This window comes from Epinephelus fuscoguttatus, linkage group LG19, assembly GCF_011397635.1.
Source record: "Epinephelus fuscoguttatus linkage group LG19, E.fuscoguttatus.final_Chr_v1".
Taxonomy (NCBI): domain Eukaryota; kingdom Metazoa; phylum Chordata; class Actinopteri; order Perciformes; family Serranidae; genus Epinephelus; species Epinephelus fuscoguttatus.
Window position 1 is genome coordinate 21,024,437 of NC_064770.1, and position 17,462 is coordinate 21,041,898.

At 42.2% G+C, this 17,462-nt stretch overlaps 1 protein-coding gene across 2 annotated transcripts; it reads right to left on the reverse strand.

Moving 5' to 3' along the window:
- Positions 1-1,207: 1,207 nt before the first annotated feature.
- Positions 1,208-15,700, reverse strand: dnmt1 (DNA (cytosine-5-)-methyltransferase 1). Of its 2 annotated transcripts, XM_049560621.1 has the most exons (35): positions 15,467-15,700; positions 14,990-15,026; positions 14,232-14,339; positions 13,900-14,140; positions 13,723-13,795; positions 13,555-13,633; positions 13,416-13,456; positions 13,281-13,335; positions 13,088-13,171; positions 12,894-13,003; positions 12,625-12,743; positions 12,362-12,454; positions 12,122-12,273; positions 11,605-11,792; positions 11,259-11,273; positions 9,456-9,639; positions 9,231-9,328; positions 7,534-7,681; positions 7,295-7,410; positions 7,017-7,218; positions 6,804-6,937; positions 6,525-6,704; positions 5,856-6,080; positions 5,582-5,774; positions 5,285-5,375; positions 5,053-5,193; positions 4,650-4,932; positions 4,408-4,549; positions 3,160-3,326; positions 2,853-3,030; positions 2,518-2,713; positions 2,264-2,427; positions 1,941-2,057; positions 1,572-1,665; positions 1,208-1,482 (listed from the first exon to the last, which is right to left on the reverse strand). In XM_049560621.1, the coding sequence occupies exons 1-35, from the start codon at positions 15,511-15,513 to the stop codon at positions 1,445-1,447; spliced, it is 4,533 nt and encodes a 1,510-aa protein (XP_049416578.1). In that variant the 5' UTR covers positions 15,514-15,700; the 3' UTR covers positions 1,208-1,444. The 2 variants fall into 2 exon arrangements, with proteins under 2 accessions (XP_049416578.1, XP_049416579.1); XM_049560622.1 differs by lacking the exon at positions 11,259-11,273.
- Positions 15,701-17,462: the final 1,762 nt, after the last annotated feature.

The following is a 17,462-nucleotide window of genomic DNA, read 5'->3' on the forward strand; positions in this document are numbered from 1 at the left end:
TTACTAGTTTGTTAGACAGCAGTTGTTTTCTCCTCAAGATTACATTTTCCCTTTTGCTCTTAACACATTTGTCCAATACAGTAATTTGTGCTATATGGCTGTGTCATTTACTGATACTTAAGAGTATGTCCGAAAAAAAGACAAGCAAGCATATCACAGCATAATTTGTATTTTCCCCAAAGATAATTTCACTAGAGAAAACGAACCCTGCTGCACTTTGCACCTCTGCTTTTTACACTTCGTGACCAGCGGTACGTAATTTTAAGCCATTTTCTTAGGTTTTTATATCATTACGTTCATAATTAATCTCTATGCACCTTTGGCCTCTTTGATCCATGCTTGCAAATAGGAGGTGGCATTATAGATATACAAGGACAGATTGCTGATTGGAAGAGTTGTGCAAACTTTCACACAAGTGCATTAGAGATTTATGTTAATGCAAGCACTTTCTATGAGCTGTGAATAATTTGACTTCAGTTTAATGCAGTTTGTTACAGTCTTGGGTCTTTTTAAATGAATGAATGTGAATATCCGGTCAGTAACGATGGTAAATGATAAATTCCTCAGTGCATGCTGTATTGACAGTATTTTTCTGGATTTTCCTTCATGCACAGCTGTTTTTGCAGATATAAATGCACCACAAGTGCATTGTGCCTGAAGTGATACTCAACCCCAAAATACTTTTCAAACCTGCCCAGCATGTGGAGGTGTACTGCAAATGCAGCCATTTACAAGAAGTAAAAGCATCTCAAATGACTCTCAATTGTTCGACTACTAAATAACACTAGCTTTATTAACAACAAACACGCCTTGTTTGGCACCTAAAGTTGTGCATCACCACCTGTGTCGTAAGTCACTAAAATTACTTTAGCTTGTTACAGTCAATCCACTGAGTTTTGGGTCGAGGAGATCTGTTAAACTGTTGTGGGTGTGAAACTAATGAAAAAGCATTGGCACATTTACAAGAGAAGACTTGTGCTGTATTTAAACGATGTTGAAGATTAAGTGGATCAGTTTTGTTAAGCATGTCGTAGCAGTCCAGCAAGTGTTCACTCCAGATGCAGGTTGAAAAGGTCACATATGAATTAAAACAATCTGATATGAGCTGGAATGAATACCTGACCTTTAGTACTACACTACCAGCTTAACAGCTCAGTGTTAATTTCACTTCATAAAATTCACAAAATCAATTTCATAAGAGCTTTATTTGAAATTTTACACATATAAAAACTACATACAATTTATCCCACATGAGGTGAACATTTCTTAACAACATGATGATTAGAAAGCACAGTTAAAACAAAACATGGAATGGCACTGCACAGAACGTCCATGGTGGCCACTTAGTGACACGGTTAAAAGCCAGCTTATTAAAAGAAATGGTCGCCTGACACGTCGGCATCAGGATTCGTGACATTGATTGTTGCTGGAAAGGAACCAGGGCCTAATCAGAGACCTCCATCTTCTCTTGTTTGACAGTCTCTGTGGAAGGGGAAAGACGTTAAAGGATTTCTGCATATTTGAATGTTTAGTGTCAATCAGGAAATGTAGAATTCAGATAAACAAGTCACCTGTTGCTTGTTCTTCCTTCATTCTGTCCATGACGCATTTCTTAAGCTCCAGGCCGATGGCCCTGGAGAGTGGAGGGGGCACTGCATTTCCAACCTGGCAGAACAGGAAGAAGCAATTACACGATCAGATGACAGCTCAGAGTTTAAATGGCATTTAACAATTGTAACATCCCTTGAATTTAATGAAGAAGCCATGTTGGAACTGCTTGCATTTTCATTACTAAAACAGTTGTTTTTGCTTTTTTACACATCCAACAGTCATGTGTCTTGCCAACTTCCACTACCAGTGTTATTAGAAACCAGAAGTTCAAGAAAAACATTCTCACTTCTGCTTGCTTTTTGAGCAAGCTTTAGTGAAGTCGCACTTACCTGTCTGTGTTTGTCCAGGATGTTTCCGAAGAAGCGGTAGGTGTCGGGGAATCCCTGAGAGCGTGCACACTCTCTCACACTGACCACTCTGTGCTGCTCAGGATGCAGAACACGGCCCTGAAATCAAAACACTCAGATTAAGATTCAAGACGCAGGAAATTGGTCACAGGCCTTGAACAGCACAAATTCAACTGTTGTTTAAAGCCCTATTCACATGGGGAGAGTATTAACTGGGGACCTAATGTGATTCAGAAATCAAATTATGGACATCATTTTGGCTAAAGTATATTTTATTCAAACTTGTTTGTAAAAACTTGATGTACCTGCTTGCCCATGGGCTCAGGGTTGGTGACAGTTGTGCTGAAGAAGCCATCCCACTCCAGTCTGCCGTACAGTCCGGCCCAGTGATTGTGGCGGTTCCCGGTGTGGGGCAGACACCAGGGGATCAGGGTGTTGAACTGCCTGTCTAACGGGTCGCATGACGTCCCTAAAAAAAATGACAAACACAATCAGAGATGCCTCCACACTGGAAATGTAAGCTGTGTTATCATTCAAGCAGAAAACTAGATCTACATACCTCCTGCACAAGTGCAAACACCTCTGAGTGCACCGGTGCTGCTGCGTCCATTCTTTTTATCCTGGTGTGTGTAACGCAGCTTCTTGGTCATGGTGCCGTCTTTCAGCCGAACCTCAATGTTGGGCAGATCCCTCCAGTCGGAGCCTGGAGCCAACGGGATGTGCCGCATCCTGCCTTCAACCAGAGCACTCATGTCCTGGTGACACAAAGACCTTTGTTAGAAACTTTTACCATCAACTAGAGAAGACGTGATCACATTACTATCCTACATAAACTCAGAGCATTTACATCATGTGAAAATTACCACCAAGACAAATCAGTGTAAGTCAGCTCACCTTGCAGATATGATCTCTGAGGATGGGCTGATACTGTGTGCCTCTGATCTGCCTCTGGAACCAGGACTGAGGCTCCCCGTTGTAGGAAATCTCCAATGCAGCTGCACCATTGCGAATCTCTGGCAGGTCAGACATGGTATCTCTGACAGTAATGGTTCTGTAGATTCCTCCGTTACCTCTGTTGAAGGCAGAAAGTTCAGTCTAGTGTGCAGTCACACAGCAGCATTGTTACAGTCTAGTTGAGGAGCTGTACAGGTTTGTCATCTGGAATTGCAGATCAATAAGCAGTACAGTCAAGGATGTTTACCGTGTGACATTACTGACAAATTTCTTCTCGTCCACCACCACACTCAAGGAGCAGGCTCTGGGAGCAAACACGTGCAGAGGCTCAGGGTAACGAGGCAGCTTCTCTCCAGGAGCAGCAGCCAGGATGATGGCCCTGCGGCGGGTCTGGGCGACACCGTACTGACCAGCCTGATGAGGAGGGCAGCAGTGAGCACATTAGTGGAATAGTACAGGTGACTTCAGCCCTCATAAAAACATAGGCATGTAAAACTATTTTTCCTAGATCCCTACATAACCTGGAAGGAAAGTAGGTCACTCATAAGAAAATACAACTTCTGACAAGAGGTTGCAAGACTTTTTTGTCGTTGTTAGGGGGTCAAATCTCTGACTCTGTGATCTAAATAAAAATAAATACACTTGTTAATCACATGGCATTGGAAGCTGGACTGTAACTAACGAGTTAGTTGCCAGGCACGTTGCTGATAAGCTTTACCAAGACAGTTTTACATGTAAAGAGGTTAATCCTGTTCAACTGGCATCGACAAGACGTGTAACTTAATAACTTTTGTTGTTCTCTTATCTTAGGTGCTCTGGACAACTCATAAAATCTTCTCTTACGTAAGAGAACATCATGTTGTTTCACTGTCCACGCAGTTTATCCAACCAGAGGAGACAGCTTTGAATTTGACGAACATAAAAAAATGCATGAATATCATATAATCTAATTTAGATTTTATTTTAGAGTAATTACAATGACTGGATTATTATATTCCCGATTTAATAAATACTACTGGTCCACTGATCCCAATTACAGTCATTTCAGTTACTGTGCTTCCCTCTGCTGACCAGTGGTGGAATGTAACCAAGTACATAAATTCATATAACTGTTCCTAATCAAATGCATTTTAATACACAAGTAAAACTATGTAAGAACAATTAAGACATTTTCATTGCAGGGCTTTTACTTTGACACTGTATTTTACAGTGAGCTATTAGTACTTTTACTTAAGAAAGTAAGAGAAGATACAAGAGAAATGTAATAGTGTTGCTTCATGTGGCTCACTATAAAACAAAAGTCATGTTTTGCATTTTTTTGTATCTACTCCCAAGAGTTTCCCGTCGTTGCCCAGCATTTTGTCAATAAGCTTAAACAGGAGAGTTTAACACGTGAAGAGTTTAATGCTATTCACCTAGGTTCCTCGCTGTTAGCTGAACTCATAATAAATATTGCCCAGACTGGCAGACAAATAGTCACTGGAGTCAGACCCACCTGAAGGACGCCAAAAGTGCACTGGTAGCCCATGCGCACAAGACAGCGCAGAGTCAGCTTCAGGACCATGGAGCTCTTAAATGAGACGAAGTTCCTCACGTTCTCAAGCAGGAAGAACTTGGGTCTGTAGTAATCACAGTAACTGCAAAACAGGAAAACGTATTTTATTTAGCCTGCTGCAGGAAACTTGCAACATCATGTATCTCAGGGTCAGGGTAGAGTCTGCTTTTCCAAACACTGACCTGAGATAGGAGACCACGAGGGAGTTCTTGAATTTGGAGTAAGTGCGAGAGTTGAAGCGGTTCATCCCACTGAACCCTTGGCAGGGAGGTCCTCCACACAGCATCTCCACGTCACCCTTCTGAGGCAGCTTCTGGCCGAGAGAATTCGTCTTCTCTCCGGACATGACCAACTTCAGCAAGATGTTGCAGTCCTCAGTGAACACTGTGGTGCCGGGGTTGTTGAGCCTGAAGGCCTGGGCTGCAGGCTCCCACATCTCGATGGCCCACAGAGTCTCAGATATACCTGAAACGGCAATCGGAAGTCATGTTTTCAGTGAAAAAAGCTGCAGCTTCCCAAACTCTAAAGGTCAACAATTGTGGATCTGAGAACATATTTCATGAGTGGCACAGAACAAGCACTTACCAGCCTGGTGGAAGCCTTCAGAAAGTCCACCGCAGCCAGAGAACACATCCAGCGTGCGATATTTGGGCACTTTAAGAGTCTGTGGTTCATTCTGAGACTCCTGCGGTTCTTGTACGACTGAAGCCTTCCCTTTGCCTTTACCTTGTACAAAATAATCATTGAATGATTTTAGAAAACCTAAAACAAATTTTAGATCAAATAAAATGTAAATATTTTGTGTCTGTATTTTTACCTTTCCCTTTGCCCTTTCCTTTGCCTTTATGTACAGCAGAGCGAGCGTGATTTGGAGGGTCCTCAAAGCTTTTTGATTTTGCATTATAAGCCTGTGAGAGAGGAATATGTATAAGAATAAACAAGCATGCTGCATTGAAGATACGTTCAAGTACGGCCATTATGCCTTCCATTTGCAACAGTCTTTCCAATTTAGCCCAAAATCTGATCTTTATACATCATTTTGCACATTACCGCCTTGATTTTGAATATTAGCCAATTATGCCATACTGCCGATACAAAGCAATAAGAACTGTACCTCCAGGAAATAGAAGCGGTCAGGTCCTCCACTGGAATAGTCCTGGACTGACTCATTCAGGTCCTCTGCGTATTCTACTTGACAGCGGCCGAGCACCTCAGCCATGTTGACCGTCACTTCCTCATCACTCCAGTACAGCTGATTAATGTCTGTGTGGTAACTGGCTTTGACACCTTTGTGAGTGTTCTCAGGTCTGGGAGATGAGACAAAACCAGTTAATTCTGTGCAGACTAAACTCTGAATGACAACCAATTAAATTGTGATGTGTTTTTACCTGTAGAACTTGTAGAGTCGCAGTTTGACCTCCGAGGTGTCGGGTTTCCCGTTGCTCCGCCTGTGATAGTAGATCTCCTTGATGCGCCCGATGCGGAAGGGCTCTGGAGCGTCCAGGTTTGACCCCTTGATGTAGTCTGAGGACTTCCTGTAATATTCTGGATACAGGTCCTCGTCCACGTCCTCCTTCCTGTGGGAGCGCTTCACTGGACTGGCGGGCTTCACACTGAGAGCAAGGAACAGAGGCAGTGAGTGGCATATACATTTTCTTCCTTGTACAAGTTTGAGTGAATTAAAACATTTTGAATCACTAAACTTTGGGCTGGACGACAGAGAGAATCAAACACCCCGATATTGACATTGCAGCGAAATTAAAGGGTTGACTATTGGTGCTTTCAAGATGAGATTTTTGATTACCAATCATCAGTAATGTGGATATTGATGACTGAGCAGGTAAAGGCTCAGTCATCAGAAATTACATCACTTTATTGTAATGCAGCAGATTTAAAAAAACAAAACAAAACAAAACAAAAAACAAAACACACACACACACACACACACACACACAGGAAAAGACAACAATTATAATTATTCAAAATCTACGACAATATCTGGTCTCATATCATGATAAAATAATATCTACATACTGACCAGCCCTAACTTCACTCACCTGAAATTAAAAGTGTCAGGCGGCAGATAGACACTGTCTCCCACTCTGAACTGCTCCCCCTGAAAGCAGGCCAGAGCATACAGAGCCTTGGAGTCATTGTCTTGGTCCGCCAGGGGCTCAAATGCACGTGGGGTTGCCTGTTCTTCTCTCTCTTTAATTCTGACACAGCTGGAACAAAACCTGAAAGCAAAAATGTAAGCATATTCATGACAAACAAGCATACAAAAAAAAACAAACAAGATCACATGTGCAGTACAAATACACTTGGATGGTGCTTACTTGAACTTGCAGTCTTCTGATGGAGTGGTCTTGGGAGGTGTCTCAAAGCGGGCGTACTCTGTGTCGTACCAGAACTGATAGAAGAAACTCTTGCCGTCATCTTCGATTACTTTGATATCCACGTCCATGCCACCCTGAAATAAAAAATGTAACCATTAGGTAAAGAAAAACATCAAACAAAGTGCAAATTAACCTGCTGTCAAGTTAATCTACCTCCATGAACCAGTTGTTAGACGGGGCCTTATACATGACATTAACTTTGCCTTGCACATAATTGAGCAGCATGTCTTCACACTCATCCACAAGCACAAGCTCCAGCGGATCAGAAGACTCTCCCAGCACTGTGTGAGTCCCACGATGGAACCAGTGGGCGTGGAACATTTTCCCATTGTTGTCCTCCCACAGAGATGCGATCCTGAGAGGGAATGTGTCATTAGATTTACAGAAACCACGCAGACAAACTGTTATCAGAGAGTCTAAAAATGTTGTACCTTGCCAGATACAGAGGGATGCTTGGATCCTCTGATGAAACTGAGACACAGTCGCCGACCTCCAGCTCTTCATCGTTCACACGGACCTTCCTGTAGTACTGCTTCTTCCCCTCAGTCTGAAGGGGGTTGGAGATGAATATATATTTTAGAAATACCCCCCCCACACACACATACTCCTGAGTCCTCATGCAAGACAACACAATTTCACTGTAACATTTAAAGAAAGGGAAAATAAACACCTGAACAGGCTCTCCGATCCATGTCAGTTTGCTCTGGGTCTGTTTCTTCCTCTTTGCATGGGGAATCTTTTTGGATTTCTCCACTGGAACATCTTCCTCTTCAATGTTCTCATCATCTTCAGCCTCCTTCACTGCCAGATTTGGGCATCTGAAACAGACAAAAGTACGTTAGCAAAGCAGAATTACCATGTCCTGTCACAGCACATAAAAGCATTACTCATTAACATTAAGGAGTTGATCACACATCAAGCGACTAAAGTGAGAGACTCGGACCACAAAACTTTAGCACTGTTTTGACATTTACTGCTGCACAGTATTATTGCAAGGTGGATGTAATGAATGCAATTCAGGAGAAATATTAAACCGTCTGTCTTCACAGTGCATCATCTGTTGAGTGTTTGATGGTTATTGAGCTTGGTTATTTAAGCTTAAGAATGTAACTGCTGTACAACAATCAGAAAATAATGTTTTATTTCTCTCATTCACCGTCTCTTTCAAAGCACCATGGCATTGACACTCTCTTCTCTCAGCAGTTGCTCAATTTCTCCCTGTTTTTCTGTCCCTTTTAAAATGAGTCAGTGAAGGCTAGTTCATGTTACATGATTTTCATTCCAATTTTGCATCGCGGAGACCATCGTAATCTTTTGAGTGTTCACACCTGACAACGTGTCTGTCATCGGGAGTCTCGCCAACTGCGTTATGACCTGTGTGCACACCACAAGATTTCTCCACCGAGTCCTCGTCGACGGAGCTCCAGATAACGCGCTAACGTCACCAATCAACGTTTTGAACTTGGAGACGACGCATTGTAAAGGCATGGATATTCTTCCCAGTGTTGAATCAGATCTGGCTCCAGGGCCTGGGTCCAAACACTACGCACTCCCTGTGATCCTGTGGACGCTGCCATTGTTGTTGCTTGCTGGCTTGACTCAGTGTTGCCAGATCTTGGGAGAAAAACAAGCAACCAGGGCTATGGAAACAAGCCCAAAAGAAGTGACGCAACATTTAGAAAGCAAGCCCAAAACTTGCAAACCACAACGACCAATATTTGTAAGCAACTTTACAAAAAAAACAAAAACAAGCTCAAAATCGTGGGTAATAAGTGGACCTGGCAACCCTGCGGCTTGTCCTCCTCACATTTCTTCTGTCCTCCTGCGTGCTGACGTGGGACATATCCCGCCTCTCATTGGCTGATGCTCTTTGTCAGTCATGTCAGACTTCTCCAGTTTTCTGCCAGCACGCATGCTAGATATCCAGTCCCAGTCGCAGACGAAGGGGCGACTTGCTCGTAGGCTTGTTCACACGAGGACTCGTCGTGGCAGACTATCTGCCGACTCACCTCCGACCCAAGGTGGCTCTCAAGATCCTCTGCGACGTCAAAATCACGGTGAAAATCATGTAATGTGAACTAGGTTTAAGCTGACAGCAAAGCTAATTTCATTTGTAAGGTTATCAAACAGAAGTGTTCTCCCCTCGTCCTAAAATGGTCCTATATCCCCCATAAGAGACTATTTGGGCTGCAAAATAATGTCTCTGGACTTGATTTAGACCATGGTCCCTGCAGTCGAAACGCTATGAGCTCCTCAACAGGTTCCTGGTCACTGGTGAAACTTTCTGCAGTTCAAACGGGGCTATACTTTGAGAAGGCTGAAGATTAAAAGACCTCTGTAGACTAAACTGCTCAGACACCGGCTTACCTTCTCTGCTTGCAAGCCTGCTTGCTTTTGCCACTTCCCCCAAACTTGATCATGTCCTTACAAGCTGTGCACTTGCCACAGTCAGGAGATTGACAAACCTGAAGACAAACAAAGGAAATATGAATATCAACTGTAAAGAATTACACAAGACACCAATCAAATACACATTAAGCACTGTTGTATTTGTGTTTTAACAGAGGGGCTTCACTCTCAATAACCTCTCACCTCACAGACACCACAGCGCTGTCTTTTGACCCCACCACTCTCTTTATCATTCTGCTCTATCTGATCAGAGAAGAAGGTGTCAAATATCTGGTACACCAGCGTGGTAGTTGTCGCTTTAGTCGGTCCCTTACTGTCCTTCTCTATCTTTGTCGGGTGGCGAATGGCTTGTCTTCTGGCTGCTCTCCTGTAAATAGAGTAAAGTTTGGGTTCAGAGGGAGAGGTCCATTTGTCTTGGCACAAACACCTGATGATATGTGGAGCGATGGCATTATGAAGCCCCTGGCTGTCAACACACCACAGCATCAGGCCATGCAACATAAGAAACAAGCAAACAGAACAGACACAGTAAAGATGTACGATGCAGAGTTCCCGTTAGATGCTACAGGCCAATTTAGTTCTTTTAAAAACACTCTAGCCTGCACAGAAAACACTAACACACACACGCTGCGTTACAACTAAAGGATTGGAGTGTGCCTTCATTTCATCTGGCAACCACAGTGTTTTTATTTGGCTTTTCAGTAAGACTTCTCAGAAGAGTGTTCAAGTCAATTTTACAAGGACCTACAGAAAGCCTAAGTGGACGTTTTGTTTTATATTTTGTATTACTGAAATTGATCTGTGTGAGTCCCATCACACATTAAGCCCAAGGTTAAGGGTCAGACAATTTCTCTTTCAACCCTGACGGTTCACACCAGTGATCATAGCAGTGGGTCCAGTCTGCCCAGGGTTTATTGTAGGCTCAAGTGCAGTGACAAAACCTCTTCGGTCCCGATCAGACAGAGTACGTTTTTGCAGCGTGGGGTCACTTTTTGTAAGCATTTTAAACGTGAGTAAAGTGTTTTGCCTCCTGATGTTTGTGTTGCCGAGTGCCTCATGTTCTTGGCTCTTTGCACCTCACGTTCTTACAGGAGCACCCTGAATGCCTCAGGTTGAAAAAACTTTAACTGAGAGTGGAAATCATCATTGGCGTTTTTTCCCTATTGTCCAGTCAGATGAATTGAGAGGCGGGTCTTCTGTGGTGGCAATGACACCAAGAGGTAGTGTATAGTGTCAATCCGTCACCCCAGGCGAGCTGCAAGAGATATCTGAACAAACTGTAGCCTTATCTACTTTCTAACATTTTACCAACCGTAATTATGCCCGACGATTGACGGCACATTGTCAAACTGTCCCTGACTCATCCTAAAAGAAGCTTTGAACCAACCAAAAAAAAGGTGAAGCAAGGCACATAAAGCATTCTGATCAGGGCAAGCTTCAACAACAAAAAAAGGCAGTATGGTATTCCTTGTATTTTGACATCTGCAACGCTGTGTGATCGGGGCCTCAGAAGACACTTGACATTCAAGGCTTTGACCTAGTCTCTTTTGAGAAAAGAATTCTGCATGAAGATCAAGTTTAAACTGCCAATTATCTTTTAGGGGTCACTCAAGCCAATTGGTGTGTGAAATTATCTGAATTTGTTTCTTTATATGTAAACCCACGTCAAGACCTTTTTTCGTAAAGCTTTTCTCCCCCCTTTAAAATCCTCAAAATTTATTTTTTATAATTAATTTGCAGAACAATTGGTTGTGACTAATAAAGATAACTTATGGACACTGGTCCACACACACACACTAGTTATGTGGCAAGAATTCAAATATGCCAGATCAACTTAAAGAAACTGATGTAATGGCAAAAAATTAAATAAATACAACTCTAGCGTGAACTCTGATATAATGCTCTCTTTGTCCATATAGCGTCTAAATGCTTCACACTAAACACACCACCATACAAGCTAAGGATGCATTCACAAGGCCTACCTACCAGTATAGCAGCATGCTGCGTTAGGAAATGTCAAAGGAATGTTAGACATTAGGGAGAACAAGGAGCGAGGAGCAGAAATACAGGAATATAAGCAAAAAAAAATAAATAAATAAAAAAGGCCGATCGATAACTTCAAAATCCTGAAGCATTTGTGTTGCAAAGGAGCTTCTGCTAGAAAAAAAAAAATGGGTGGGGAGTTTTCATTTAGGTTACATACGTAGCATGTGCACCACTCATGTTTGTTTTCACTTTAGCCTAAAGTAGCTATGAAAAGCTAACTTATGCTGTATGACTGGTACAATAAATGACAAGGAGGAACCAAATCGTAGTTATCCCTCAGCTGTACCTCTTCCCGAGAGTGACACCTGCGAGCTTGATCAGGTCTCTCATGCAGGGAGTGACAATGATGGGCTGCTCATCAGAGTCGCCGGCCTCATCGTAGCTCTCCACCTGCTCCACCACAAACTGGGCGTGGCGCAGCAGTGTGTCCTCGGTGAAGCAGTTGAAGTTTAGCCCTGCAGGAGGCACGGTTGTCTGAGGGCAGAAGGATGAACATACATTAGTCAGTATCCTGGCATTGTGTTGCAGCGACAAGAACTGCATCCAGGGATCACATGTCTTCACCTCAGAAATATTATGCTGCTTGTGTGTGAGACCAGGTGTTAGTATTTACCATAGCATTTCATGTTGACCAGAAAAGTCTTGTTTCAACAGTTCATGCTCTCTCCAAAGTTTATGTAATGTTAAGTTTATGTATGTTAAGTTTATGTTGACAGTGCCCTCATAAGGCAAAATGTTTTCAGATCAGTGTATTAATTACTAACTTAGTCTGTAAGTGATGAACAAAGATGACTGGTCCTCACCTCAATCTTGTTCAGAAGGTCCTCATAAGTAGCGTCAGGATTCTTCTGGAGAAATTCCACCACAATCTTGCTCATATAGATCTTCTCCTGCATCAGTGCAAAGATGGGCGCGTACTCCTCGCTGGACTGCATCAGGATATAATCAGCAAAAGCTGGATAATAAAGATGGAAACAATTAGCACATTTCACAGGGTAAAAAGGGTCAAATAAAATTTGATTTGGAGCCGGAAACTTTGCTACCTGTAGTGAAACCAATGAGAGCTTTTTCTCCACCATCAAAACCAGTGATCCACCAGGCATTGATTGGTCCGAGCTTCTTTGCAGGAACACCACCTGAAAAGGAAAGTTTTCATTCATTCTCCGTAACAGCTTTAAGGGTCACGGGGGGCTGGAGCCTATCGCAGCTTACACTGGGTGAGAGGATAAGTACACACTGGACAGGTTGCCAGACTATCACAGAGCTTATTTACTAGTTTCCATTCTTGAAATGTGGGATTTCATACCATCCAAACAAGGGTTGTCGTCATAAATGGGTTTGACAACACAGCTGAAGTAGAGCTCCACGTTCTTCTCAATCAGCCCAGAGTCAAATGGACAAAGATGGCCACGCTTGTCATAAACACTGCAAGACACAAGAGGTAATACCATAATTGACTCAGGTGCTGCAATACAAATGCGTACAAGATAAGAGGGGACCTGTCTGTTCCTCTGAACTTGGCCAACAAGCTATGTGCCACCTAAAAACACTTAAGACTGATGAAGAGTCACTTACCTGAAATTTGTAATCTTGTGCTGTGGCAGGTCCTCATAGCTCTCGAATCCATCCTCATTTGAGTCAAACAGGGAGAGACGCTCATCTGTTAACATCTCTGGCTCATCCAGCTGAAGATGGAAAAAGCAGGTTTAAAATTAGGGGTTTTACAATTGACACACAATAAAGCCACTGCTTAAATGATAAACTCTTACCGCATTATCGGGATCCCCTTGAAAGAACTTGAGATCAGAGTCATCCAAGTATTGTCTGCAGTCTGGACATTTGGGAGGTGGTGTCTGGTAATAAAAAATAAATAAATACATATACAAGTTGTGTCAGCACAAAGTGTCAATGCTTACAATTATTAACAGCTATGAAACTGAGCTGAACAATACGTTTCATTACCTTTGGAGCAGAAACCGGCTTAATCATCTCACTCTTTGATTCTTCTGGAGCAGCACTGCACAAAGAAAAATATTAGTACGTGCACTTGTGTGAGCTCCATCACCGTCACTGATGTTCAGAGGGCAAAAGACTTACTTTTCAACCGAGTCCACTTTAAGACGCTTCTCCTCCCGAGACTACAACAGATTGGAGAGTGTGGGCAGTGTTATATAGCAGACATTGAGAATTGAAACTCTTGATGTTTAAACATCAAGGGTACATACAAATGCCTCACCTCCTCCACTTCCTCTTCCTTCACCTCATTTTGTTTAGGAGTAGCTTCTCCATTCAAGTCTTCCGACTTGCGCTTTTGACTGCAAGACAGATTTACTGTTAAACCGAATTCTTTTTTAACTTGCTGAAAAAGTGAAAGTATGAGACACAGGATAAAACTCTTACGCACACTTTAGAGAACATTGACATGATGGTTGGCTGTTTTCCAGTGTTTCTTGTAACCCTGGTGCTGGCTGGAGACTCTTCCAAAAGGGGGAAAAACAAGGTTGAGTATTCCCAATACCAAACATTTGACTCATCTCCATCTTGAAACGCAGCTGCTGCATGACAAATACTACGTGCTTACTTTTGGAGTCAGAATTAGACTTGCTCTTGCGGCCACCCTTCCCTTTGGAAGCAGTTGGCGACTTGACAGTCTCCTCTTCTTCCTGTACGTCCATGGTCACATCTTCGCTGTTCTCCTCTTTGTGAGAGCCATTTGTGAAGCCATTTGTCTTTCCGTTCTGCTCCACACCATCGACATGGGAGCCATTTTCATGATGAAGCTCTTTTCCCAGCAACGCCTTTACTTTAGAAATGTAGACCTCCTGAGAAAAATACATGGCATACGACACATGTTACAGGAGAAACAATAAGTGGAGAAATTTCTGGATTGGGATAGCTTTAAGAGTCACTAACCATTGAGATCTCTGAACTTTTCATCTTCTCCTTCAGGCTGGTCAGCTGGTCCTGAGCATCATCATGAAGGAAGTCCTGCACCAACTTGAGTTTCTCCTTCACATGATCCTTGAATGCCATTTTAAGAAAAAGCTCTGGTCAGAAAAGCCACACTTTTAGCCTGTTTAACTAATGAAGTGATATATGGCTTTACTGTTTTTGAGTAGTACTGAAATGGTAATGGAATTGATACCAATTTACCTAATAAATCCTTGACAAAACACATTTTAATTCATACATTTCTGCCGTATCAAAACTTGAAATCAGATGTATCTGTGACGACAACTTTATTGATGTTTGTCAGCACACTAAAACTCATCTTAAAGATGACATCACGACTCTTTGGGGAGTGATAATGCTCAAGATATTAAATCTAAATGACTCAATTAACCTGATGAGGCACTCCTTAGAGTTGTATCTAGATGGCATCATCTGTACAGTTCATCACTTTGCTTTCAAGCTCATGGAGAGACTCATTTTAATTCATACATTATAAATGAACTAGACAATACTGCAGATTTAAGATGGTGAAATCCAGTTAAGAGTGCAGCTTGACTTAAAGGTGACAGAATACTGTGACCCTGAGGTAACAATCATTTTCAGTGATGTTGGGATCCCCATACTAAACAGTCATTAGCAGGAACAATTAGTGAGCAGCTGGAGTAACCGACAAAGAGACTTGCATGCTTTCAAAAGCAGTAAGAAGACACAAAACCCACCTCGTCTGAAGCTCCATCCTCATCCAGCACCTGCAGCCTGCGAACAACGAACACGTCAAAACAACTCCACGGTGAGTTCATTTAGGAGCACACATCCTGACAGGTCTTAGCAGTGAAACCAGTCTGATAGCGAGCTAGCAGGAACATAAGGAGCAAAACTTCCTGAGTGGCGCCAAATCTCACACGCTGCTCCATCCATTGACAGGCTAAGATGCTAACTGGCTAACGGTAACAGGAGGCTACGCTAACTGTGTATGCGGCATCAGCCCTGACTGTCAAGTGACAACAAGCTAACGCTAGCTGCAGTGGCTAGCAGGAGCAAAAGGTAAAAGGGCAAACCCGCTCACGACATGTCCAGAGCAGCTCGTTACACGGGTTTTGTTGTTGCTGTTGTGGCGTTTGGACCAAGACAACAAGCGGCATGCATGCTACATTATCTGGACATTATTAGCATTCAGGTTAGAAACGTTTACGTACCTTTTCCTGACATCCTCTGGCAGAGACAGGGAAGTCCTGGATGGCATGGTAGACAGCTAGCCGAACGTGTGAGATAAAAGAGATAAAATCACTTTAAAATCCGTTAAAACAATGGTTAAACCGGCCGCTGGTCACTACAGTACGGCTCCACAGTGACTGCCTGTCGCGTGCTGTTTCTTGCAATGGATGCTATAAGCAATTCGGGCGCGCGGGCCGTCTTTTCGCGCGGAAACCCGGGTGTTGTGGAACGTACCACTACAGTGATCCATGGGGGATACACTTTCGATGTGGGACGAAATATCTCCATACTTAATGCATCATTTGAATACGAAACACATTTTTGTACAACATTTGATTATTTAAAATACAATTCCGTTCATCACATTGTTGTATTAACAAAACGTATGATTCTCTTAAAATGAGCAACCAACCCAACTCACCCCTGCTGTTTTCCAGATGTTGTGGACAACTGACCAGGCGGAAGCAATCTGAATGTTGTTTACTAATTAGCTATATTGGCAATAAATGGTCTGGATTAGAGACGGGACACATCTGCACTTCTGAATTAACGTATTCAATAAATGATATTGTTCCTGCAGTGAACAACAAAGTAGATGTCTTAGGGCAGGGCAACAGCTGCAAATGACTCACTTTTCAGCTTCATTTTATGTCTGTGATTCAGATCTTGGCTGGGTCTCTCTTTGTCTCCATCTTTGATATGTAGGCTAGATAAAGAATTACATTTAAGCGTCTTCTGTGATTTTCTTTAGTAGATTTAAAAGTGGAGAAAACATCCCTTCAACATGGCTAGCTATATGCCTCTTTCACCACAAGATGGGGCTATGTCCCTTATAATCTGGGCATGGGCATGGGGGGGGATGTGGCTTGTTCATAAAAAGATAGATACATAAAGTACTTTATTAATCCTAGCAGGATTTTTTTTAGTTACAGCATTTTAAGAGTATTTAAGACAAGATAAAAAGCAAAAAAAAAAAAAAAAAATGCAATATTTATAAACAGTGACTTAAATTAAAAGTGGGAGAATTTTATAGGACATCATAGGAAATAGGAAATCATAACTCATCAGGACAGTAATATCTGAAAGATTAATATATATACAATAAATAATATTTATAAAATATTTTGATCTGCTTTAATTTTTTAACTTCTAAACTTGCCTTGTGTCAGTAAACACATCCCTTGTTGCAAACAAGAATTCACAACTTCAGACAATTATTAATTTAATTTAAAAAATGCATTACAAGCCTTTAAAATCTAAAACTAATAGTACATACTGATAGCAGTAGGCTAGTGTAAAAATGTAGTGTACTGCTACAGTAGTCTTTGTTGTCAATTCCATCAGATTTCTACAAAAACATAATTTAATCAGGCATAAAAGAGGCTAGCTATATCCTAAAGACTCCTGTCTTACTTCCTGGTAAATAGTGCAATATTAACTGCAAAGCAAAGTAGTTGTGGTTGTATGGATCAGATATTTGTCTCTGTCAAATCATGGTTGTGATTCCTCTTGCTGTCATATTGTACATGCAAATCTAACTCGGCCACATTTACCACCAGTCTCCTCACATAAAGTCAATTTATAGACCTATGTATATTGAGCACAGATCAATTTTGCATGTAGTTTCCATGCAGTTTAGGCAGTTGTTTGTGTGGGTGTGTGTACTATATTTACATACCAGTAATCCGCCGGAGATATACATAAGTGCGGGTTTTTTTCTTTTGTTCATGTTTAGTTTAGTTTTAGTATTCCAAGCTGTTCCATTTTGCAGGGACAAACCCACATCTGTCTTGTGTGCTGACTTAAATGTTTTGTGTATACAACTTCACCTACAGGTTTCTGAGTCTGATGTCATATCCTGCAGGGCACTGGAAAGACTTGGCAGCCTTCCCGGGAGCGCAGCCTCCTGGGGCTGATTCAGCCAATGTTCCCACCCAGGAATCCTGGACGTCTGACAGGAAACAAGCCCAAGTCTCC